Source organism: Urocampus carinirostris, chromosome 12, assembly GCF_059441175.1.
Source record: "Urocampus carinirostris isolate Australia breed hairy pipefish chromosome 12, RoL_Ucar_1.0, whole genome shotgun sequence".
NCBI lineage: Eukaryota > Metazoa > Chordata > Actinopteri > Syngnathiformes > Syngnathidae > Urocampus > Urocampus carinirostris.
The window spans coordinates 36476094-36502183 of NC_142360.1; the positions used below are offsets into that span (position 1 = coordinate 36476094).

Here is a 26090-nt window from a genome sequence, read left to right on the forward strand (position 1 = left end):
AGCTCTTAAATTAACTCCGATCGAGTGTTTTGCTGTGCTTACACTACATGGCGGTTAAAGGTCAGCCATTGTGAATTCGGTGCGATGCGTTGCGCACAAATCATCTCCAAAAAAATTCAATATCCGCTTTTTAGCATGAATAAATGATGCGCCGTGTTTATGATTAAAGGCCGCCGGAACAAATATCGAATGTTTAAAAACTCCACGCGGCCTCCCCGTTATTAATATTTAACCTTTCACCCTCGCGGAACACGTGGAGCTCTCATTTTATCACAAAACTTGTGTTATCCTCCAGAAAGTAAACGTTGCTCAAGTTGTTTATCGTCAACACATCAGTCGAGCTAATGCAATCTTCGGGGCTGGAGTTCGAGTCCCTTGCGAACGCACCCCGTGACGTCAAGCGCATTATACGGAGAGGATGCGTGCAATCGGGGGATACGCCACGGGGGCGCGCACATGCGCACACGCGCAATGAGAGAGAAAAGGAGAGAGAGAGAAGCGAGAGAAGAGGGACGCGAGCAGAGGTTGGCGCCACTAAGAGAGAGAGGACCATGCTGGATTGACTGCAGACAAGCAACCGCAATCAATGGCCGGGCTTTGAAATCGTTTGCAATTTATCGGCAAGGAAAAGGAGAAGAGCGAGCGTGCGTGTGCGTGCGTGAGAGCGGGGTGGAATTAAACAATCCCCCCCACCCGCCTCCTCCTTTTGATTTCCTCCCCCCCAAACATGGAGCTCACGATGGAGAACCTGCACGGCGTGGCGCACTCCCACCAAAGCGGGGACCTGATGAACTCCCCCCATCACGCGCGACAACCGTCGGCCTCGCACCGGAACTTGGTGTCGTCCCACGGACGCTCGGCTATGGTGTCCAGCATGGCCTCCATCCTGGAAGGGGCGGGTGATTACCGCACAGACCACGCGCTCTCCGGCCCGCTGCACCCGGCTATGAGCATGCCCTGCGACTCCGGAGGAATGAGCCTAAGTAGCACCTACACCACCCTGACGCCGCTCCAGCACCTGCCGCCTATTTCCACCGTGTCGGAGAAGTTCCACCACCCGCACGCACACGCGCATCATCACCACCCTCACCCGGCGCACCAGCGCCTGACAGCGGGCAACGTGAGCGGCAGCTTCACGCTCATGCGCGACGACCGCGGCCTGGCCTCCATGAGCAATCTCTACGGCCACTACCCCAAGGACATGTCCGGTATGGGGCAGTCGCTCTCCCCCCTTTCTAACGGTTTAGGCCCGCTGCACAGCTCCCAGCAATCCCTCGGTGCGTACGGCCCCGGAGCTCACCTCTCCAACGACAAGATGCTCTCCGCGGGGGGGTTCGACTCCCATGCCATGCTGAGCCGGGGCGAGGAGCACCTGGCGCGGGGGCTCGGAGGCCACGGCGCCGGCCTTATGACGTCCCTCAACGGCATCCACCACCACGGGCACCCGCACTCCCAAGCCAACGGCTCCATGTTGTCGGAGCGAGAGCGGCAGACGGTGGTGGGGGGCGCGCAAGGAGGAGGCTCCGGCCAGGTGGAGGAGATCAACACCAAGGAGGTGGCGCAACGGATAACGGCCGAGCTCAAGCGCTACAGCATCCCGCAGGCCATCTTCGCGCAGAGGATCTTGTGCCGCTCGCAGGGGACTCTCTCCGACCTGCTGCGGAACCCTAAACCATGGAGTAAACTCAAATCGGGGCGCGAGACCTTCCGGAGGATGTGGAAGTGGCTCCAGGAGCCAGAATTCCAGCGGATGTCGGCGCTGAGGCTTGCAGGTGAGTGACGAGGCGGCACTTGGGCGCGGGCGGGCGCACTACCGAACCGAATCAATCGGGAGTCGATGCGGCCAGACTGTCACACGGACGCGTACGACGTCGATGCTATCGAATAAAACTTGGTCGGGCAGTTCAATGTTGGTTTACTTGGATTGATGCTTAAAAACGCACGCTAGGGTGACTCGTTTGCGCACTTTTACGCACAAGAATTATCGCAATAAATGCAAGCAAATATGGCCTAGGATGAAAATTAGAAAAAGGGAGGGGCGGGGGGTGCACGACCTCGCGTAGATCAATACACTCCAGGTCCAAGCGTCCCCTTCCAGAGTGGCGCTCTGATAAATGATCGATCCGGATCAAGGAAGACAAAAACAGACGCGCGCCTTCTCCTCAAAAACCGTTTTGCAGGAAAACCCCCCTCCTGTCTGTTTTTTTTGTTTGTTTTCTATCTCCATCATCCTCGTCGATGAAGAGGACTTAAATAAAAGCACTCGAGACGAGCTTAAAAGCTCTCATCGACGCCTCTTTGGTGTAAAAGGCCCGTTGGACGTCAATCAGAACCCCCCTTGTTTTTTGCGCCTCGTATTTCAAGGCAACACTTCAATTAAGGCAGGCTATAGTGGCATATTTTAGTTCCAGTCGATGCCTTATTGAAAAGCACTTAATTGGCATGTAAATTGTACCTCCGTGCTGTTTTTTTTTCCTTTCGGTCAAGGTTTCTGGTAAATAAAGATTTAAACGCCGCCCTGCAATTGTCTCTTTAAGTGCCACCGCAGTTAAAGCTAATTGGGCTGTGCGGGGGAGTTTTATATCTTCGACACTCTGTATCGGGATAAAAGAAGCCGATATTCGTCGAGTAATTGAAGACCAAGTAAATCTATTAGGGATGGAGGTTGGGATGCAAAAAAGACCAGGTTTTATATATTTTATTGAGCAAAAATCTGCGTAAACAGACCAAAACGACGCTCCTGGGGACAAAATGACAAATGAGCGGCATGCAAATTATTTTACTGATTGCATTTAAAATATCCATTATCCCAAGTGTGTGTGTGAGTGTGTGTGCGTGTATAAGAGAGAGTGGGGAGGTTTTGCACTGAAAGTGAGGCTCGCTGGGCCACATCAATCAATAACTTCAAATTACTATTCCAAATTCATCACAGTCGCACAAATCAATGCGAGCTGCCCTGCTTAGCTAATGCGAAAATGCATGTACTGTCTCTACATGTGCGCGCACACATGCACGGAGAGTGGCCCGTTTTTAAGCGGATGGGCTTGCCCTTCACGCCTGATGGGCGAAAGACCCAGAGGCTCCAATGCTCACCCAAATAAATAGATACATACAATACCGTTCAAAAGTTTGGCGTCACCAAGATAATTTCAAGTTTTCCATGAAAAAGCCACACTGAGTTTTATTTATCAAATGAGTTGGGGAATATCTGTGTTCTTTTTCCCTTTTTAATCTCTTTCTTTTGCTGGATACAGTTTTTTCATTGCCACTCTGCCTTTAAAGCCAGCACCCCGGAGTCGACTGTAGATGTTGACACTGGTGTTTTGCGTGTACTGTTTAACAAAGATGCCAGAAAAGGACCTGTAAGGTGTCTATTTAACAAACTACCGACGCTAATGAACTCCCATTTTCTTTTTCTGGTTTAAGCCTGTTTGTCATCTGAAGGGAGTAGTACCCACTGTACAGGGAGTGCAGAATTATTAGGCAAGTTGTATTTTTGAGGATTAATTTTATTATTGAACAACAACCATGTTCTTAATGAACCCAAAAGTCTCATTAATATCAAAGCTGAATATTTTGGAAGTTGGAGTGTGGCTTTTTTAGTTTTAGCTATTTTAGGAGGATATCTGTGTGTGCAGGTGACTATTACTGTGCATAATTATTAGGCAACTTAACAAAAAACAAATGTATACCCATTTCAATTATTTATTTTCATCAGGGAAACCAATATAACAGCTCAACATTCACAAATATACATTTCTGACATTCAAAAACAAAACAAAAACAAATCAGTGACCAATATAGCCACCTTTCTTTGCAAGGACACTCAAAAGCCTGCCATCCATGGATTCTGTCAGTGCTTTGATCTGTTCACGATCAACATTGCGTGCAGCAGCAACCACAGCCTCCCAGACAGTGTTCAGAGAGGTGTACTGTTTTCCCTCCTTGTAAATCTCACATTTGATGAGGGACCACAGGTTCTCTATGGGGTTCAGATCAGGTGAACAAGGAGGCCATGTCATTAGTTTTTCTTCTTTTAGACCCTTTCTTGCCAGCCACGCTGTGGAGTACTTGGATGCGTGTGATGGAGCGTTGTCCTGCATGAAAATCATGTTTTTCTTGAAGGATGCGGACTTCTTCCTGTACCACTGCTTGAAGAAGGTGTCTTCCAGAAACTGGCAGTAGGACTGGGAGTTGAGCTTGAGTCCATCCTCAACCCGAAAAGGCCCCACAAGCTCATCTTTGATGATACCAGCCCATACCAGTACCCCACCTCCACCTTGCTGGCGTCTGAGGCGGACTGGAGCTCTCTGCCCTTTACCGATCCAGCCACGGGCCCATCCATCTGGCCCATCAAGACTCACTCTCATTTCATCAGTCCATAAAACCTTAGAAAAATCCGTCTTGAGATTTTTCTTGGCCCAGTCTTGACGTTTCAGCTTGTGTGTCTTGTTCAGTGGTGGTCGTTTTTCAGCCTTTCTTACCTTGGCCATGTCTCTGAGTATTGCACACCTTGTGCTTTTGGGCACTCCAGTGATGTTGCAGCTCTGAAATATGGCAAAACTGGTGGCAAGTGGCATCTTGGCAGTTGTACGCTTGACTTTTCTCAGTTCACGGGCAGTTATTTTGCGCCTTGGTTTTTCTACACGCTTCTTGCGACCCTGTTGACTATTTTGAATGTAACGCTTGATTGTTTGATGATCACGCTTCAGAAGCTTGGCAATTTTAAGAGTGCTGCATCCCTCTGCAAGATATCTCACTATTTTTGACTTTTCAGAGTCCCTCTTCTGACCCATTTTGCCAAAGGAAAGGAAGTTGCCTAATAATTATGCACACCTGATATAGGGTGTTGATGTCATTAGACCACACCCCTTCTCATTACAGATATGCACATCACCTGATATGCTTAATTGGTAGTAGGCTTTCGAGCCTATACAGCTTGGAGTAAGACAACATGCATAAAGAGGATGATGTGGTCAAAATACTCATTTGCCTAATAATTCTGCACTCCCTGTATTAGGAGATATTCACATATGGAATAGGCTTCATTTCTTAGAACAGCAATCGACTGTTGAGTTTCACATGAAAATTATTTTTCTGGCCATTCTGAAAGTTTAATCACACCCACAAATGTGATGCTCCAGATACTGGACTCGCTCAAATGAAGGTTGGTTTTATCACTTCTCTATTCTAGCTAAACTGTTCCAGCTGTGCTCACATAATTTCACATTCATTAGCTTTTTAACACAATTAGGAAACACGTTTTACTATTAGAACCCTGGAGTGCTGGTTGCTGGAAGTGGGCCTCTATACAGGTATGTAAATATTACATTAAAAATGCAGATATTTGCAGCTAAAACAGTCATTTATCACTTTAAAATAATAAGGGGTGTATTTCTGATTATCTTCATCCGAAAAAAAAACTGTGCTTTTCCTTCAAAAGCAAGGAAATTTCCAAGCGACCCCAAACTCTTAAATGCGTGTGTAATTCAGATACAGACACATATTTCCCCCTTATTTTAATGCGAGATAAATAGCATTAGCATTGCAAGAACACTAGACATTTTTTTCAAAATGGCGGCCAAAACAATCCGTCTTTTTTGCATCTGTGTTGAATTCCACACTCCATCTCAATGTATTTGCCGGGATCAATACAGGCCTGATCGATAAGGATAGCCAGTGCATCTATCAATTATCCCCGCCTCAGCACTCTCTCCCTTGCAGGAAAAAAAGGGGGTGGGGGTTATAAACGGACAGCTGCTGCTTTTTTTTTTTGGAGCAATTGCTATTTTCTATGTTCATAATGTGCAAAAATTCTTTTGGGGATTATCACCAAGAGTGTCATTTATATATACTACACTTATATATATATATTTAAAGGCGTCGTATATCAAAAGCAGGGCAATTTTCCAAACAAATAAAACGAAATGAAAGGCACAAATGCTTGAGATATTTCAGTTGTTCGGTGGTTTTATTGATTTTTGTTGTTGTTGTACGTTTGGGAAATACATTAAATGCTATTTTGGGAGGTAAAAAAAAACAGGGCTACATGTGTCCATTTTCTAAATTTATATACTGAGCAATCGATTATATTTTTCACATGTTTAGTAATTTACAATTACATAGGACAGGGCTCACCATTATTTCTTCGTTTTTTTTTGTTACTGATGAGTGCAAAGGGTTTCCAGTTTGCTATGCATTTGAAGGTATGTTTTTTATATATGTGAATGAAAATAAAAAACTTGATTTCGAACATTAGAATATAAAATCAGGATAAAAACAATAACAAAAATAATGTTAACATGTTCGAAAAGGGGTAGTAAGAAGCAGATGCTTATTTTCCCTACCCCTTTATCTTCCTTATTAATTACATTTTCCAGATAGCTCCTCTTTTGTGTCTAAATATAACACAATTTCACGGATATACATATTAGATAGGTCGGATATCAATAATTATAATTATAACAATAGTCACATATGTTATATACTATTCATCGTACCCATCTATTAACGCCATAATGCTACTAGTCACTAAATATTATTGAGACACCAATGATAATAAAATCAATAATAAAAGTTAGGATATGATAATAGTAACAATAACAACAAGGTTGACTATAACTGTAAACGTAGTATTTCCAATCTCCCCTATCACTCATACCCCATTTTCTTCATCTCTGTATTCTGCTAGTAATGTTTTTTGTATTTGAATTTGAACACGTGAATATTTGGACATTGTTTGATCTCGTCTTGTAAATTGTTCCAAAGTTTGACTCCACACACAGACACACACATACTTTTCCTGGTGGTTCTCACCATTGGGATTTTGAATTTACTACAGCCCTTTAAGTCAGTGATTTTCAACCTTTTTTGAGCCAGGGCAGGTTTTTTTACACTGGAAAAATTTTGCGGCACACCACTAACCAAAAAAGTTATAAAATGACACTGAACAGTATGTTTAATTACAATGTAATTTATAATACCCCCAGTTTTTACAGTACAGACACTTGACAATGACATAATATTTGCAAAAAATGATTCATAAATCAAATATTATATTTTAAAAAGTGACATTGGATAATTTCTCACGGCACATGTCACTGTGTCGCGGCACAGTGGTTGAAAATCAATGATTTAAGTTATAACTTTCCTCTATCCGAGTGAATAATATTTGGATGTTTTCTGGCGCTATGTTTTTGTTGACCTTAAATAGCATTTTCGAAGTTGTTACTATGTTATTAGGTTATTAACGGGTTGCAAACATTAGAAATTGGGGTTAAAAGAGGCTCAATCAACCACGGAAACATGACGGTTAGTAATCAAATATCCCAGAAAATCACAATGACCCATCACATTTCTAATGTAACTCATCCAATGCTTTTACTATGTTATTATTATTTTATTGCCTTGTATTCGTGGTTAAAAGTGGGGTTAAAATAGGCAAAATCAACCCCCTAAAACAACATAGCAGTTAGAAATAAAAAAATCAAGTAATTCACAATGACCCATCACATTTCTGAAATGATTCATCGTGCTATTACTATGTCAGTACTGTGTTGTTATTATGTTATTACCAGGTTATCCTTATCAGAAGTAGGGCTCAAATAAGCCCAATCAACAACTGAAACCTTATGCCAATAAGAAATCAAGTTTCTTAGAAAATCACAATCTCCCACTACATTTATAATATCGGAACATGTCATCACGATGTTGTTACTATGTTATTATTTTATATTAACATGTTGTAACTGTTGGACAAAAACAGGCTCAACTACATCAAAAACATCACGAGAGCTATAAAACAGATATCCTAGAAAATCACAATCGCCTATAGTCGCCACCATGTCAGTCATCTTGCTGCTACGCTGTTCTCATTTTGCACTGATTTTTGTTTGCATTAGACAATACAGTGCCATCTAGTGGTCAAGTATTACACAATGTACCTTTAATCTTATAGTTTGGTAGACACTCATAAAAAGGAGAGAAGACATCAACGGATTTTGAACTTGTAAGGTGGTCAGGGAGCGAAGTACAACCTGTTCTAAAAGCCCAAACCCCGGAGTCCTTTCTTTTTTATTAAATCTTCAAGGTTACAAAAAGGAGATCATCCCTAAGGGGTGTGGGGATCAATGAACAGCAACATGATTGGCTAGAAGTGACAATCAATTCTTTATGGTAACATACATTAAATGATTCACCCAACGCTTTACATACAAGTTTAATATGTTCTTGGATGTTGCTAATTGCTTGTATCTTGAGCGAATTTTCCTCATACAAAATAACTGAAAACCCATTAATCCGTTCCCGCCCTGCCAAAATTTGCATCTGCAGGTGTTCGATAGTAAAAACAGAACAAATTATTTACAAAACAAAAACAAAGAAATCAATCAATCAATTCTTTATTGTAACAGATCATTCAATATTTATGCTGTTGTGCACCCGAGTGCTAAGAAGCACAAGGGAAAATACCAAATATCGAGACGCAAAATGACCCTAACACAAAATGATTATCCTTTTTACTTATCTTTTTGCGAAGATTGAAAAACAAGTAGAAGAAAAAGGGAAAAAAAGAAGAGGGGAAAAAGAGAGTAAAATGAAAAAAAAATGGAAAAGAAAAAAAGGTAAAAAAGATGGTAAAAAAGGAAAAGGGGGAAAATGAAAGAGAGAGGAGAAAGTTAGAAAACAGAAAAAAAGAAAAAGAAAAAGAGAACAAAGAAGTAAAAGAAAGAAAGAAAAAAAAAATTAACAGTGAAAGATAACAAAATAATTGAAACACCGATTTTTTTTTTTACTATGTTCTATTTTTTTCTTTTTTTGTGAAAAAATATTAAAATTATGTGCAAAAGAAAAAAAAAGAAGACACTTTTAACGGTAGACTTGGCAGCAAGATGGCGGCCAATCGTGTCAGCACCCTCTCGGTGAGGATCACCTGTCAAATAACCAGGGTTGTGTAGCGTTACTTTAACTTGATTACTTTCAATCACTTTTGGATTACTCCAATATCAAATATGCTAATAAAATACAAAATAAACTAAATATCTGCGATTGGCTGGCATCCAGTTCAGGGTGTCCCCTGCCTACTGCCCGATGATTACTGGGATGGGCTCCAGCACCCCCGCGACCCTACTGAGGATAAGCGGTGTAGCTAATGAGATGAGATGAGATATAAACTTAATATGAATAAAATGATGACTCACAACACGTGGTAAGCTCCCTCTCCTGGCTTTGATCTCTTTGATCTCCGGCAAAACGAACATAAAATGCGACAAAAACAAAATGAAAATAAATCCAAACAGCTTGCCAACATCATTTTTGCCGTTCCATGTATTCCGTTACTCCGCAAGCCTGCACAAAATTTTGTAATTTTATTCATATTTAGTTTCTTTTGTCTTTTATTAGCATATTTGGTAGTGGAGTAATCCAAAAGTAATTGAAAGTAATCCAGTTAAAGTAACCCTACCCAACCCTGCAAATAACTGTTATACAATGTGATAGGTCATATATTTTTGCTTACTATATGAATAAATATTGTTTTTGTTTCGATCATTTTTTTTCATCACCAGGAGGCGCTAAAATCAAACACACTGTCCCTTTAACAGCGAAAAATAAGAATGTTAGGGGAAGGATTCAGTACGTTTTAATGATGTACTTATAAATAAAAATACACATGCCACAGTAGATTTTTCTGGTACTCTTCCACAAATACACATGATATTATAAATTCTATTTATTTTCATTTCCGGTTCCCGTGTTGCCATATTTAATTCCTTCACTCCTCACACTCGCATTTCTTGGCAATAACAAAAGCACAGTTGGCTTATTTGCATATGAATAGCCGAGGCACGTTCCAGGGTGCTTAGGTCAAAACCCTGTCAAGGGAAAAAAAAAGGGTAGCAAGGAGGGGGCCGTGGGGTATTATTTAGCGGGGCTTTCATTCAATGGACTACACGCCGGCACACTTATGCGCACGCACCAGCAATTAAAAGTCCGCAGCAAGTTGCACTTAAGTGATCTATTAAACGGGTTACAGTCTAGTAACTTGATTTTACGACCTGTTAGGAAGTCGTGAAGCGTCGTCGGCGAACATAACGGCTTTATGAACCGACTCTTGGAAGTGAGTCGTGTTTATTTGCAGGGTTGGGTAGGGTTAGGGTTTAACTTGATTACTTTCAATGACTTTTGGATTACTCCAATACCAAATATGCTAATAGACAAAAGAAACTAAATATGAATAAAATGACTACATTTTGTGCAGGCTTGGGGAGTAACGGCAAAAAATGATGTTGGCAAGCTGTTTGGATTTATTTTCATTTTGTTTCTGTCGCATTTTATGTTCATTTTGCCGGAGATCAAAGAGATCAAAGCCAGGAGAGGAAGCTTACCACGTTTTGTGAGTCATCATTTTATTCTTATTTAGTTTCTTTTGTATTTTATTAGCATATTTGCTATTAGAGTAATCCAAAAGTAATCGAAAGTAATCAAGTTAAAGTAAGCCTACCCAACCCTGTTTATTTGTATAGCTCTTAATCACAAGAAGTCTCAAAGGGTTGAACAGATATACTACAAAACACAACCACTGTACAAATATACTAAAGAAATACTTCAAAAATACTACTATGGAAATTCTACAAAAACCTACTACGGAAATAATTCAAAAATACTTCTACATGCAGAAGAACTACAAACACACCACGACAGTAATAATATAAAAAAATACTACTTAAGTATTATTCTGGCAGAAATACTACACCGATACAACCACAGAAATAGTACAAAAATACTACTATGGAAATTCTACAAAAACCTACTATGGAAATAATTCAAAAACACTTCTACAGAAGTACTACAAAAATACCACTAAGGTAATGATATCAAAAAATACTGCTAAAGTATTATTTCGACAGAAATACTACACAAATATAACCACAGTAGTATATAAAAAAATCAAAGGAATACTACAAAAATATTACTATGGAAATACTACAAAAATACGATTATGGAACTTATTAAAAAATACTTCTACACGCAGAAGAACTACAAACACACCACTACAGTAATAATATAAAAAAATACTACTTAAGTATTATTCTGGCAGAAATACTACACTGATACAACCACAGAAATGGTAGAAAAATACTACTATGGAAATAGTTCAAAAATACTTCTACAGAAGTACTACAAAAATACCACCACAGTGATGATTTAAAAAATACTGCTAAAGTATTATTCCGACCGAAATATTACACAAATACAACCACAGTAATAGTACAAAAAACCTAAAGAAATACTACAAAAATACTACAATAGAAATAATTCAAAAATACTTCTACAGAAGTACAACAAAAAATACCACTACAGTAATAATATCAAAAAATACTACAAAAGTATTATTCTGACAGAAATACTACACACATACAACTACAGTAATAGTACAAAAATACTAAAAAAAATACTACAAAAATACTACTATGAAAATACTACAAAAATACCATCACAGGCATACTATACAAAATACTACTAAAGTATTATTCTGAAAGTTTATTAGTGTATTTCATCATTTATTTCTTGTTGCGTTGAAAAGTTGATATATATATTTTTTCTTAGCTTTTTACTTCTTTCCCTGTCTATTTCTTTTCTTCGTCTTTTGTTTCCTTTCTCTTAGTTTTCTTATATGATTTTTCTTCTTTTTTGTTCTTTATTTTTCCTCATTGCTTTTGTTTTTTTTGATTTTTGTGTCTTTTTTGTTATTTTTGCTTTATTTTTTCACCCTTTTCATTTTTTTTCTGCCTAATGTTGCATAACAATTTATAATTCAAAAATTAAGGCAGAGACATTATGGCGGCGCAGTGGTTGGCGCGTGTGCGCCACAGTTCTGAGGTCATAAGATCGAACCTCCTGTGTGGAGTTTGCATGTTCTCCCTGTGCTTGCGTGGGTTTACTCCGAGCACTCCGGTTTCCTCTCACATTCCAAAAAACCTGCATGTCAGGTTAATGTCGGACTGGCAACCAGTTCAGGTTGTCCCCTGCCCAGTGCCAGAAGACAGCTGGGATGGGTTCCAGCACCCCCGCGACCCTACTGAGGATAAGCGGTGCAAATAATGGATGAATGAATGGATTAAGGCAGGGGTGTCAAACTCATTTTAACTGGGGGCCACACGATAGAACAAACATTCTGTTGGGGGCCGGATTAGTAGATTAAAGAGAAAAAAAAAGAGACAAAGAAATAAGAGAAAGAGGGAGGGAAAGGAGAGAGGGCGGGACAAAAAAGAAAAAGAGAGAGAGGGAGAGAGCGTGAGAAACAAAAGATAAAAAGTCATGAGAGTTGGGGAAAAGAAAGGGAGAGGAAGAAAGAAATCCAAAGAGAAATAGAAAGACAGAAGGAGAGAAAAGAGAAAGGGAAGTGCGAAGGGTAGGAAGAGAGAAAGAGAAAAGAGAGAAAAGGAAAGAAGGAAGTCAGAGCAAAATAATTTAAAAAGACACAGAGAGAGAAAGAGACAAAGAGCAACAAAGGAAGAGAAAAAGAGAGACACAGAGAGTGAAAGAGACAGAGAGTGGGAGAAAAGGGGTGGGAGAGAGAGAGAGAGAGAGAGAGAGAGAGAGAGAAAGAAATACAAGTACAGTGTCTTTGTTCGAGGCACCTGACTTTGGCAACATCAAGCTGACATATTTCAACCTGCAGCTTGTTTTTCTCTTGCGCTTCTCTGAGTGTCGTCTCGCGGGCCGGATTCAATCCCTTAGCGGGCCCGATCTGGCCCGCGGGCCGCCTATTTGACACCTGTGGATTACGGCAACAAAAACAATCCCAAGAGCCGTTTGGCGGCCTAAAGAATCAGCTCTTTTAAGAGAGCCGAGCCAAAAGAGACGGTTGTCCAAAGAGACGGCATTCCCATGACTATTAGGGAGCGTGTGGTTTGAGTGGGCAGTGCCGCCCCCTCCCCACTTCCTGCCTTATTGGTACCCTTGTGTTTGAGGACAGTTCAAGGTGGTGAACTCACCACAGGCTTAATCGCATTCTTGTAGGCCCCCTAAACACAATTATTTCATCCAGCCGTCGGATCGATGGCGCAATCCGCATCGGTGTCGATCACCAACACGGATCAGGCTCGCCCCGTCTCCAAATAAACAATCGCCGCTCCTTTAAGAAACAGGTTCTAATTGAATATGAGGCGATGATATACACGATGGATGCCAAAATAATCAAACAAATCTCGATGTAAGCTAGCTAGATGATCGATTGCGCTCCTTTAATAATTGATGGTGGTTGTGGTAAGAGCGCCTCGTTGTTCGTTAAGCAAACCGCCATGTAAGCCGGTAGGAGTGATGCCTCGTCTACAAGGTTTTGCGGGGCGCTCGTTTTACCGCAGGTCAAAACTCCCCCCGGGTGGTGACCAATGTTCCCTGTAATTTTCCACGGGTTTGAGCGTTCACACAAAGTCGGTGAGCAACGCTTGAAACAACAGTGAGCAACAGCAATCCCAAGTGTGGCAAGATAATTAATTATCAAACATGTCCAAAACGTGACATTTTCCGGCAATGCAAAATTAATTTTCTTTTTTGAATGAATTGACTCATGTACGATTGCAAAGGTTGTATGGCATACAAACGTCGTTTGTTCTTACAATTCTTTCACAAGATATCCATTTCTTTTTATTTCCTGATATATTTTGTCGCATAATATTAACATTTTGGGGGGCTTATTGAGTCGGTTGTAAGATACAGAACTGTACTTAATCACATTTTTTTGTGGAAGTACAATGTTGCCAACAAGATTCACTTGATATAATTGGAAATTATTTGAATGCAATACAAACTTTTTCTTCTTTTTTTCTGTGTTTTTTTTTCACCTTTTTTTAAATTCCTTTAAAAAAAAGTCTCATTGTGTTTATTTTTTCCAAGCTGTTACTTTTTTGTTGTTCTCTATTTACTTTTTTCCTACTATTCTTTCTTTTCTTTTTTTCTGTTTTTTTTTCTAAATTTTTCCTTCTTTTTTTTCTCTTCCTTTTGTTTCTTTTTTTTCTCAGCTTTTCACTACTTTTTCATTTTGGTATTTTTTTTCTTTTTTGTTCTATTCCCACTTCCTTTAATGCATTCTGTGCATAGTTTTACATAATATTTGGTCATGTTGGGATTAAAAGAAGCAAAAACAACCTGAAGAGCCGTTTAGGACCCGAAAGAGCCGGTTCCTTTTAGTAAGTCGAGCCGAAGAAGCCGGTTCTCGTCAAACTCTACTAACTTTACTCAACTTCGTTCTACTTCGACTCGACTTCACAATACCGCATTTAGGACACAACGCCAGGGGAACCCGTGTATTTTTACCTTCATGCACTGTAACTTTGACTTAAGTCGCTTCTTAATTAGTAATTTTGAGCCCTGATTTTTGTGCGCTGGCTAGATTTTCTTGTGCGCTTAGAAGGAACACTGGTGGTGACACCTGATCTCCTCGTCCATGGAAAACGCGAATGGATACCGAGTCCAAGTCTTTTTCTGAGGGGAGAAATAATACGACCGTCGCCCTACATCCGAGCGGTACTCAACTAGGGGAGGGCCAGTATCGATACCAGTATCTGTAATGTACTGGAGCAAGATCATATTTTGAGGTATACATGTGATGGACGGCTATCAAAAGAACAATGACATGGGTAAGATTTTCTTTCAATATATGTATTCGGTTGTGTGTTTTTACAGATATATTTTCAATGGATATAGAAATAAAACACTATAACAATCCTCAAAAAGGAAGATAGCTGGTATCAATACCGGTATCAGTATGGGTATCAAATATCTGTATCAAGCCTGTGAACGTCCAGACCCAGTTAAACGAATTCATATCCCATTGAGTACGCTCTTGACAAACGAGATTCAGTTTTGGGTCTCGGCATCAAGCCTTCGAACGTCCAGACACAGTTAAACGATCGCCTATTCCGTTCAGTACCTTTTTGACGTTCGAGATTCAGTTTTTGGTCTCAGCATCAAGCCTGTGAATGTCCAGACCCAGTTAAACGATCGCCTATCCCGTTTAATACATTCTTGACATACAAGATTCCGTTACTGGTCTCAGCATCAAGCCTGTGAATGTCCAGACCCAGTTAAACGATTGTCTATTCCGTTTAGTATGTTCTTGACATACGAGATTCCATTTCTGGTCTTAACATCAAGCTTATGAACGTCCAGACCCAGTTAAATGATTGCCTATCCCGTGAGTACCTTCTTGACATACGAGATTCCATTTCTGGTCTCAACATCAAGCCTGTGAACGTCCAGACCAAGTTAAACGATTGCCTATCCCCTTGAGTACGTTCTTGAGGAACGGGATTCCGTTTTTGGTTTCGGCATCAAGCCTGTGAATGTCCAGACCAAGTTATACGATCGCCTATACCGTTTGATACCTTTTTGACATTCCAAATTCAGTTTCTGATCTCAGCAACAAGCTTCTGAACATCCAGGCTCAGTTACACGATTGCCTATCTCGTTTAGTATGTTCTTGACATACGAGATTTCGTTTCTTGTCTAAACATCAGGCCTGTGAACATCCAGACCCAGTTAAACAATTGCCTATCCCGTTCAGTACGTTCTTGACGACATTCCGTTTTTGGTCTCGGCAACAAGCCTGTGAACGTCCAGACCCAGTTAAATGATTGCCTATCCCGTAAGTGCGCTCTTGACGTGCAAGATTCTGGTTCTGGTCTGAGCATCAAGCCTGTGAACCCCCAGACCCAGTTAAACGATCGCCTATCACATAAGCACATTCTTGACATAAGAAATTCTGTTTCTGATCTCGGCATCAAGCCTGTTAACGTCCAGGCTCAGTTACACGATTGCCTATCTCGTTGAGTATGTTCTTGACATACGAGATTCCGTTTCTCGTCTAAACATCAGGCCTGTGAACATCCGGACCCAGTTAAATGATTGCTTATCCCCTTATCCCCTTCTCGATTATACTTATGTTATCAGCATCTAGCTTGCGAGCACCCAGACCCAGTTAAACCATCGCCTATCTCCTTGTTACGTCTGTGATGCACGAGTTTTTGTTTCTGGACTCAGCATCAAGCTTTCAAGGGTCCAGACCCAGTTAAACGATCGCTTATCCGGTTAGTACAAACTTGTCGTACGAGATTCAGTTTCTGGCTTTGGCATCAAGCTTGTGAGCGCCCAGACCCAGTTAAACAATCGCCTATCTCGTTGCTTTGTTTTTGATGCACGAGTTTTTGTTTCTGGACTCAGCATCAAGCTTTCAAGGGTCCAGACCCAGTTAAACGATTGCTTATCCGGTTAGTTCAATCTCGTCATACGAGATTCAGTTTTTGGCCTCAGCCTCAAGCTTGTGAGCGCCCAGACCGAGTTAAACAATCACCCACCCTGCTCTCATCTCCCAAACAATTCCGAATGGTGTGAACCACTACAATTGCAATCTATTCCAAAGGTATCGACTCCTTGGCCCCGATCAATATGGAAATAAATCATCATGTGATCTCGTCAACCCGGTAAACAAGGAATGCTGGCGGAAGACAAGCGGGCCCTCAATTTATTGCATTCGGCAGCCTTATAGTCCACCGGTGGAGGATGGAGCCTTTATGACCCGACTTTAAATTATAAAATTGCATATGTCACTAGGGTTGCCATGTAGGAGAGAGTAAGAAAATCCTGTGAGCGACAGCTTGATTTTAACATGACAGTTCTTTTATAATGCAAACTGCATTGGCAAAGGTTCAAAACAGGTATGGGAAACCAATAAGTGTCCATCAGATTCAAATAGTATGTATATACAATATATTCTCATCTCATTAGCCTCATCGCTTATCCTCAGTAGGGTCGCGGGGGTGCCAGAGCAATCATCGGGCAGTGGGCAGGGGACACCCTGAACTGGTTGCCAGCCAATCGCAGAGTACACAGGGACAGACAACTCGCTCGCTCATTCACACCTAGGGACAATTTGGACCAGCCAATCCACCTGAAATGCATGTCTTTGGAATGTGGGAGGAAACCAAAGTGCCCGGAGGAAACCCACGCAAGCACGGGGAGAACATACAAACTCCTCACAGGAAATCCGGTAGCTGGATTTGAACCCACACAGGAGGTTCCTAAGACCTTAGAACTGTGCCGCACATGCGCTAACCACTGCGCCGCCGTGCTGCCTGCCCTGCGATTGGCTGGCAACCAGTTCAGGGTGTCCCCTGCCCACTGCCCGGAGATGGCTGGGATGGGCTCCAGCCCCCCCGCGACCCTAATGAGGATAAGCGGTACGGCTAATGAGATGAGATGAGATATTATTACACAAGGACGGCATGGCGGAAGAGTGGTTAGCGCACAGCCCTACAATGCGGAGGCTCAGGGTTCAAGTCCATCCTCTGCAGCTTCCCCGTGTGGAGTTTGCATGTTCTCCCCGTCCCTTGAGGACTCTGGTTTCCTCCCACATGCAGGTTAATTGGCCAGTTCAAATTGTCCCTAGGTGGGAATGAACGAGTGAGTTTTCCGTCTCTGTGTGCCCTGCGACTGTCTGGCAACCCAAAGATAGCTGGGATGGACTCCAGCATCCCCGTGGCCCTACTGAGGATAGGTGGTGCAGGTAATGGAATGTAAATACCAAACAATTGAGAGAAAGCAAACACCATGAGGTAGAGCGCTCGTCTTGGGATCAAGGGATCCCAGTTCGAATCCCGGCTTGTCCGTGTTACATGCCGAAGTGTCCTTGGGTAAGACACTGAACCCCTAAGACCCCCAATAAGCAGGTTAGTGCCTTACATGGCTGCACGGCCGCTATTGGGAAATGTGAAGCACATTGTAAAGCGCTTTGGGAAGTCATTGACTTGAAAAGCGCTATAGAAATGCAGATCATTTCATTTTCATTTCATTTCAAAGGAAAGGGGAATCAGTTTCAGCAGAAATGAGAACAGAAATGGTGGAGCAACACATGTTGACAGACACCAAGTCTTATTTGGCAGTTTATGTAGCAGTCATTACCTAGTAATTTGTAATAGATTTTCACAATGAGTGCGTTAAAAAAGGGAATAGTGTTCATAATATATTGTATAATTGTCATGAACCAGAACGGGATTAGGACCCAAACGCGTGACGTATCATACACAAGCCTTTTATTTACGGGAAATGGGGAGTCATGCACGTTAGGCAGCGGTCTGGCGTGGAAAGACAGGAAGCCAGAGACCGACGAGATCGATTCCAATTGCCCGAGTTGATATCGGACAGATGGGGTGGATACCGGACTGGACGGGACAGACAGGATCGATAAAAATAAACAGGACAAACTAGACGGGAACAAAAACTGGAGAGAAAAATAAACAGGACAAATATAGACGAGAACGAACTGGAAACCGATATTTAACAGGAAAAAATTAAACAGGAACAATACCAGACTGGAGATATCACAAGAAAACAGGACCGAGTCAGAACCCATGTCTTGCCGGGCAGAAGTTCGTTGATTGACTGACAAAGGAAAATGAGAGCACTGAGCTTAAATAGACAGACAATCTGTCAACGAGCCGCAGCTGGCGCCACACGGGGCCAATTGGGCGCCATGGCAACCGTGACAATAATATATGAAGTAAACAACAGCAATTTACAATTACAAAATTAATAGAATTAAAATAATTGAAATAGAATAAAAATGTATAAGAGCAAAAAAATATGGCTTGCATTCCAGTTAAGTACGTAAGTAGTCGCCTTTAAATGACAAAGCAATTAAATAAAAATCTATTATTACTTTTAAGTAAGGTGGATTAGTCGAGGAAATCAAATAAGAATACAACGCAAGTTGTTTTTATTCAATTCCCTTGTGACGGGAGAAGCGGATAACGTAAACATAGACGTAGAATAAAGACATTTTCCTGTGTCTTCAGTCATCAAAGCAAAGAACCAGATAATACAGAACAGAACATGAAAGTTTGATTCATTTATTCATTCATTCATTTATTTCAGGCAGTTACATTCTTTATGTACACTTCAATGTATAACGGAATGCCCGAAGGGGAGTGGGACGGAGAAAACTTATGAAAACCTTGCCATGACAGAAAGTACAGAACATGAAAGTTTTTAATCGGCTAATGAATGCAGTTTTTATACAAGACACAAATAAATGTTTTTAGAGAGTGATTTATTCACAAAAAAAGGATGGTTTACAGAAAAAAACCATCACGTTTCCTAAGGTCTTTGGTTATCAAAACACAGAATGTGACGATAATGACAGTACAGAACATGAAAGTTTTTAATTTTCTAAGGAATGTAGTTAGTACAAGACACAAAATAAGGTTTTTAGAGAAAGAATTATTTACAGGAAAGGATGTTTTAGATAAAATGTCAGATTATGTTTCTCAGAGTCTTAATTCACAAAAACACAGAACCTTACATTGCAGACAGTACAGAACATGAAAGTTTCTAATCATTTAGTGAATTTAATCATATTAGACATAAAATGGAGAGTGTTTGATTACAAAAAAGGACGATTCATCGAAAAAGACCAACAGCATATCCAGACTCTTCAATCATCAAAAGACAGAACATTGGCGTAACAGAAAGTACAGAACATGAAAGTTGTTGGTCATTTGGTGAATTTAATTATACATTGTTTGGGAGAATTATTTATTCACAGAAAAGGATGATTTCCAGACAAAAAACAGTCATGTTTCCTAGGGTCACTGAACCTGACAATAGAGTACAGAACATGAAAGTTTTTAATTTTCTAAGGAATGTACTTCGTAGAAGACACAAAATAAGGTTTTTAGAGGAAGAATTATTTACAGGAAAGGATGTTTTAGATAAAATGTCAGACAATGTTTCCCAGAGTATTCATTCATAAAAACACATAACCTCACATTGCAGACAGTACAGAACATAAAAGTTTCTGATCATTTAGTGAATTTATTTATACTAGACATAAAATAAGGTTTTGGAGAGTTATTTGATTACAGAAAAGGGCGATTCATAGAAAAAGACCAACAGCATGTCCAGACTCTTCAATCATCAAAAGACAGAACATTGGCATAACAGAAAGTACAGAACATGAAAGTTTTTCTAAGGAATATAGTTAGTACAAGACACAAAATAAGGTATTTTTTTTACAGAAAAGGACGATTCATAGAAAAGACCAACAGCATATCCCAGAGTCTTCAATCATCAAACGAAAGTACCAAAATAAAGAACCTTGGCATAAAAGAAAGTACAGAACTTGAAAGTTTTTAATCGTCTAATGAATGCGGTTGTTATACAAGATGCAAAATAAGGTTTGTAGAGAATGATTTATTGAAGAAAAAAATGTTTTACAGAAAAAGTCGGACAATGTTTCCCAGAGACTTCAATCATGAAAACACAGAATCTTACACTACAGTACAGAACATGAAAGTTGTTATTCATTTAGTGAATTTAATTATACAATGCTTTTAGAGAATACATTATTTACAGAAAAAGATGTTTTACAGAAAGCGAACAATAAAGAGTCTTTAGTCATCAAAACACAAAACCTTACAATACAAACAGTACAGAACATGAAAGTTTTACAATAGTTTTCAGTCATCTAAATATGGTTTTAAGTGAACTATTTACAAAGAAGAATGGTTTACAGAAAATGATTTTCTATGTTTTCCAGTGTTTTTGAAATAAAACACTGAAATAAGGAACCTGACAATGAAAAAAGTACAGAACATGAAAGTCAGTAAAATAAATCTGAATTATTTTGAGTGTCAGTAAATAATGACTTAGCCGGTTTTAAAAATCAGTTAGCTGACTTGTCATTTAACAGAAGATTTATTATACACTGCCTTTTTGATTGTAACCTGTTGTATACATGGGCGTTACCAACCAATTTTTGGGGGTGCTCACCCCCAAAATTCAACCCAAGCACCCCCAAAGATTAAAGCAACAAACTCCATTATCCCTAATGAAAGACAGGATAGGTTTTAATAGAATAGAAAACATGAGCTTAAATATAAGAAAAAACAAAACAAAATGAATACAACGCAACATGGGAAATACACCTCTCCCTCGAAATGGTTCAGTCCATTTGATCCCTATAGCACTGCTTCAGCTCCCCCTCCCTGCAGCCTTTTTGCTCGGCTAGTGTCACTTTTGGCATAGCGGCAGAGTCTGTGGAGGCTCCAGTGTATTACTATGAGAGTATGTTACTATGGAAGCCCAAGAGTGTCATAATTCAACAAAAAAATGAACATTAAATTAGTAATAACGGCCTTAACCGAACATTCAATTGATAAAAACGACCTTTCAAAATAAAAAGCCTTTAGTGAAATATTTGGATTAAAATGTTATCGTTGTTCATTTTTACATGTTACATCACTTAAAGTGAAAAAAGACAATGTCCAGAACGGAGACAGGACCCACTCGCGTAACGTTTCTCACAGTTTTATTGGGAAGAAGGGAAAGGAGCGCACACACGATCCGGAGATCGCTGGTCGCGGGGAGTAGGTTGCTCAGACGCGGTGGCGGGAACGGAAAAACGGGTCAATAGCCGGGATAGAAGAGCAAAAACGTGGTCAGGATCGGAAACAAGTCGAAAGCCAGGAGAGGAGTGTCGACGTGGTCGCGATAAAAATAAACGGATCGTTATTCGGGACGGGAGAACAGTTGAGGTCGAGATCAAAACAGGTCGTAATTCGGGACGGGAGAGCAGACGAGGTCTATCTCAAAACAGATCGTAACGGGAGCAAAAAAACAGGACAGGACTCACAATCGGCCACACATTGTTAGCGAGAAGGCCGTTGTGTCCATCCCTGAATACATATTGATTTCCATTCCCCGACCTCTAGCTTTCCATCCCTGGAGCCCAGCCATGCATCCTCCCCTCCCCCATTACACACCCACATCATATTCCCACTATCTACGCAATTCAGGGACCGTTTCTAACGCAGAAAACACATTTTTTCACCTTTTTTTCGCCCAAAGTTCACAAGCATTTAACTTGTCGGATTATGCATCCCACGCGGCTCGTACGGGGTCGAGGCTATTATTCAAAAACAATCCCGAATCTAATGGAAAGTCCAATTGGAGTCGCATGCACTCGCTCCCACCTGATTGGTCCAATTCACAGGGGGCGGGGATTGTGGCAAACTAGGGCCCGCGAGCCACATGCAGCCCGTCGGGCGTTTCAATCCGGCCCACCAAACAAACCGAAAAAGGTATTACGACAATAATATTCAATAAAGTACGACTAATAAATACTACGACAACACTATAAAAATACTAGAAACACACAACGACAAAATACTGCAAAAATATTGCCGAAATACTGTACTACAAAAAAAAATATAAAACACAATTACAGTACTACAAAAACACTAATACATAAATATTAGGGTAATAAAACTAAAAGAATACGACTGAAATACTACAAAAAGTAAATTTACAAAAATGCTCCTCACATACTACTACGGAAATATTACTAAAATACAACTATATAAAATACTACAGAAATACTATTATGGAAATACTAAAAAACACTACAAAAATATAACTGCAATATCCTACAAAAACACTACAGAGAAAACTACAAAAACTCAACTACAGTACTACAAAAATACTAATACATAAATATTAGGGTAGTAAAACTAAAAGAATACTACTGAAATACTACAAAAATACATTTACAAAAATAGTACAAAAATGCTCCTGACATACTACTACGGAAATATTACTAAAATACAACTATATAAAATACTACAGAGATACTATTATGGAAATACTACAAAACACTACAAAAATACAACTGCAATATCCTACAAAAACACTACAGAGACACTACAAAAACACAACTACAGTACTACAAAAATACTAATACATAAATATTAGGGTGATAAAACTAAAAGAATACGACTGAAATACTACAAAAATACATTTACAAAAATAGTACAAAAATGCTCCTGACATACTACTACTACGGAAATATTACTAAAATACAACTATATAAAATACTACAGAAATACTATTATGGAAATACTACAAAAATACAACTGCAATATCCAACAAAAACACTACAGAGACACTACAAAAACACAACTACAGTACTACAAAAATACTAATACATAAATATTAGGGTAATAAAACTAAAAGAATACGACTGAAATACTACAAAAATACATTTACAAAAATAGTACAAAAATGCTCCGGACATACTACTACGGAAATATTACTAAAATACAACTACCGGTATATAAAATACTACAGAAATACTATTATGGAAATACTAAAAACACTACAAAAATATAACTGCAATATCCTACAAAAACACTACAGAGACACTACAAAAACACAACTACAGTACTACAAAAATACTAATACATAAATATTAGGGTAATAAAACTAAAAGAATACTACTGAAATACTACAAAAATACATTTACAAAAATAGTACAAAAATGCTCCTGACATACTGCAAATAAATTAACTAATATTACTAAAATACAACTATATAACACTACAAAAACACAAATACAATACTACAAAAATACAAATACAGAAGTACTAGAGTAAAGGAATACTACTGAAATACTACAAAAATACATTTACGATATCAGTACAAAAATGCTACTGTCATACTACTACGGAAATACTTCGAGAATACAACTATATGAAATACTACAGAAATACTATTATGGAAATACTATAAAACACAACAAAAATACAACAACAATATTACTCAAATATACAACTACAAACTATAAATAAAATTCAATTGAACTACAAAAACACTATGGAAAATACCACAAAAATACTACTAGAACTACTACAGAAATATAACGACAATAATACTGCAAAATTACTACGGATAAATTACTATGGACATACTATAGAATTACAAAAAATATTCCAGAAATATTACAAAAATATTACTGCAACACTACTACAAAAATACTAAACTATAGATGTGCTAGAAAAATACAATAGAATTACCACTACTAAACTACAACTACTCACTTTCCTTTTTCCTTGTTTGTATTTTCTTTCATTTCCCCTTTTATTCATTTTCCACGATCCTCTTTGCCTTTGCTCTTTTCCCTTTCGTTTTTTACTTCTTTTCTTTACTTTTTTCTTCTTTTTCCTTATTCCTCTTTGCCTTTTCTCTCTTTCCTTTTCTTTTTTATTTATTTTCTTTACCTTTTCTTTTTCCTTAGTCCTCTTTGCCATTCTTCTTTCTCCCTTTCGTTTTTTACTTCTTTTCTTTACTTTTTTCTTCTTTTTCCTTATTCCTCTTTGCCTTTTCTCTCTTTCCTTTTCTTTTTTATTTATTTTCTTTACCTTTTCTTTTTCCTTAGTCCTCTTTGCCATTCTTCTTTCTCCCTTTCGTTTTTTACTTCTTTTCTTTACTTTTTTCTTCTTTTTCCTTATTCCTCTTTGCCTTTTCTCTCTTTCCTTTTCTTTTTTATTTATTTTCTTTACCTTTTCTTTTTCCTTAGTCCTCTTTGCCATTCTTCTTTCTCCCTTTCGTTTTTTACTTCTTTTCTTTACTTTTTTCTTCTTTTTCCTTATTCCTCTTTGCCTTTTCTCTCTTTCCTTTTCTTTTTTATTTATTTTCTTTACCTTTTCTTTTTCCTTAGTCCTCTTTGCCATTCTTCTTTCTCCCTTTCGTTTTTTACTTCTTTTCTTTACTTTTTTCTTCTTTTTCCTTATTCCTCTTTGCCTTTTCTCTCTTTCCTTTTCTTTTTTATTTATTTTCTTTACCTTTTCTTTTTCCTTAGTCCTCTTTGCCATTCTTCTTTCTCCCTTTCGTTTTTTACTTCTTTTCTTTACTTTTTTCTTCTTTTTCCTTATTCCTCTTTGCCTTTTCTCTCTTTCCTTTTCTTTTTTATTTATTTTCTTTACCTTTTCTTTTTCCTTAGTCCTCTTTGCCATTCTTCTTTCTCCCTTTCGTTTTTTACTTCTTTTCTTTACTTTTTTCTTCTTTTTCCTTATTCCTCTTTGCCTTTTCTCTCTTTCCTTTTCTTTTTTATTTATTTTCTTTACCTTTTCTTTTTCCTTAGTCCTCTTTGCCATTTTTCTTTCTCCCTTTCGTTTTTTACTTCTTTTCTTTACTTTTTTCTTCTTTTTCCTTATTCCTCTTTGCCTTTTCTCTCTTTCCTTTTCTTTTTTATTTATTTTCTTTACCTTTTCTTTTTCCTTAGTCCTCTTTGCCATTCTTCTTTCTCCCTTTCGTTTTTTACTTCTTTTCTTTACTTTTTTCTTCTTTTTCCTTATTCCTCTTTGCCTTTTCTCTCTTTCCTTTTCTTTTTTATTTATTTTCTTTACCTTTTCTTTTTCCTTAGTCCTCTTTGCCATTCTTCTTTCTCCCTTTCGTTTTTTACTTCTTTTCTTTACTTTTTTCTTCTTTTTCCTTATTCCTCTTTGCCTTTTCTCTCTTTCCTTTTCTTTTTTATTTATTTTCTTTACCTTTTCTTTTTCCTTAGTCCTCTTTGCCATTCTTCTTTCTCCCTTTCGTTTTTTACTTCTTTTCTTTACTTTTTTCTTCTTTTTCCTTATTCCTCTTTGCCTTTTCTCTCTTTCCTTTTCTTTTTTATTTATTTTCTTTACCTTTTCTTTTTCCTTAGTCCTCTTTGCCATTCTTCTTTCTCCCTTTCGTTTTTTACTTCTTTTCTTTACTTTTTTCTTCTTTTTCCTTATTCCTCTTTGCCTTTTCTCTCTTTCCTTTTCTTTTTTATTTATTTTCTTTACCTTTTCTTTTTCCTTAGTCCTCTTTGCCATTTTTCTTTCTCCCTTTCGTTTTTTACTTCTTTTCTTTACTTTTTTCTTCTTTTTCCTTATTCCTCTTTGCCTTTTCTCTCTTTCCTTTTCTTTTTTATTTATTTTCTTTACCTTTTCTTTTTCCTTAGTCCTCTTTGCCATTCTTCTTTCTCCCTTTCGTTTTTTACTTCTTTTCTTTACTTTTTTCTTCTTTTTCCTTATTCCTCTTTGCCTTTTCTCTCTTTCCTTTTCTTTTTTATTTATTTTCTTTACCTTTTCTTTTTCCTTAGTCCTCTTTGCCATTCTTCTTTCTCCCTTTCGTTTTTTACTTCTTTTCTTTACTTTTTTCTTCTTTTTCCTTATTCCTCTTTGCCTTTTCTCTCTTTCCTTTTCTTTTTTATTTATTTTCTTTACCTTTTC

General features: G+C 38.8%; 1 protein-coding gene across 1 annotated transcript in view; it reads left to right on the plus strand.

The window, feature by feature from the left end:
* The first annotated feature begins 727 nt into the window (after positions 1-727).
* onecut3a (one cut homeobox 3a) overlaps positions 728-26090 on the plus strand; it is a 51654-nt gene continuing 26291 nt past the window's right edge. Inside the window, exon 1 of the mRNA XM_088348840.1 lies at positions 728-1772. Within this exon, the coding sequence (XP_088204966.1) occupies positions 728-1772 (1045 nt within the window). The remainder of the gene's footprint in view (positions 1773-26090) is intronic.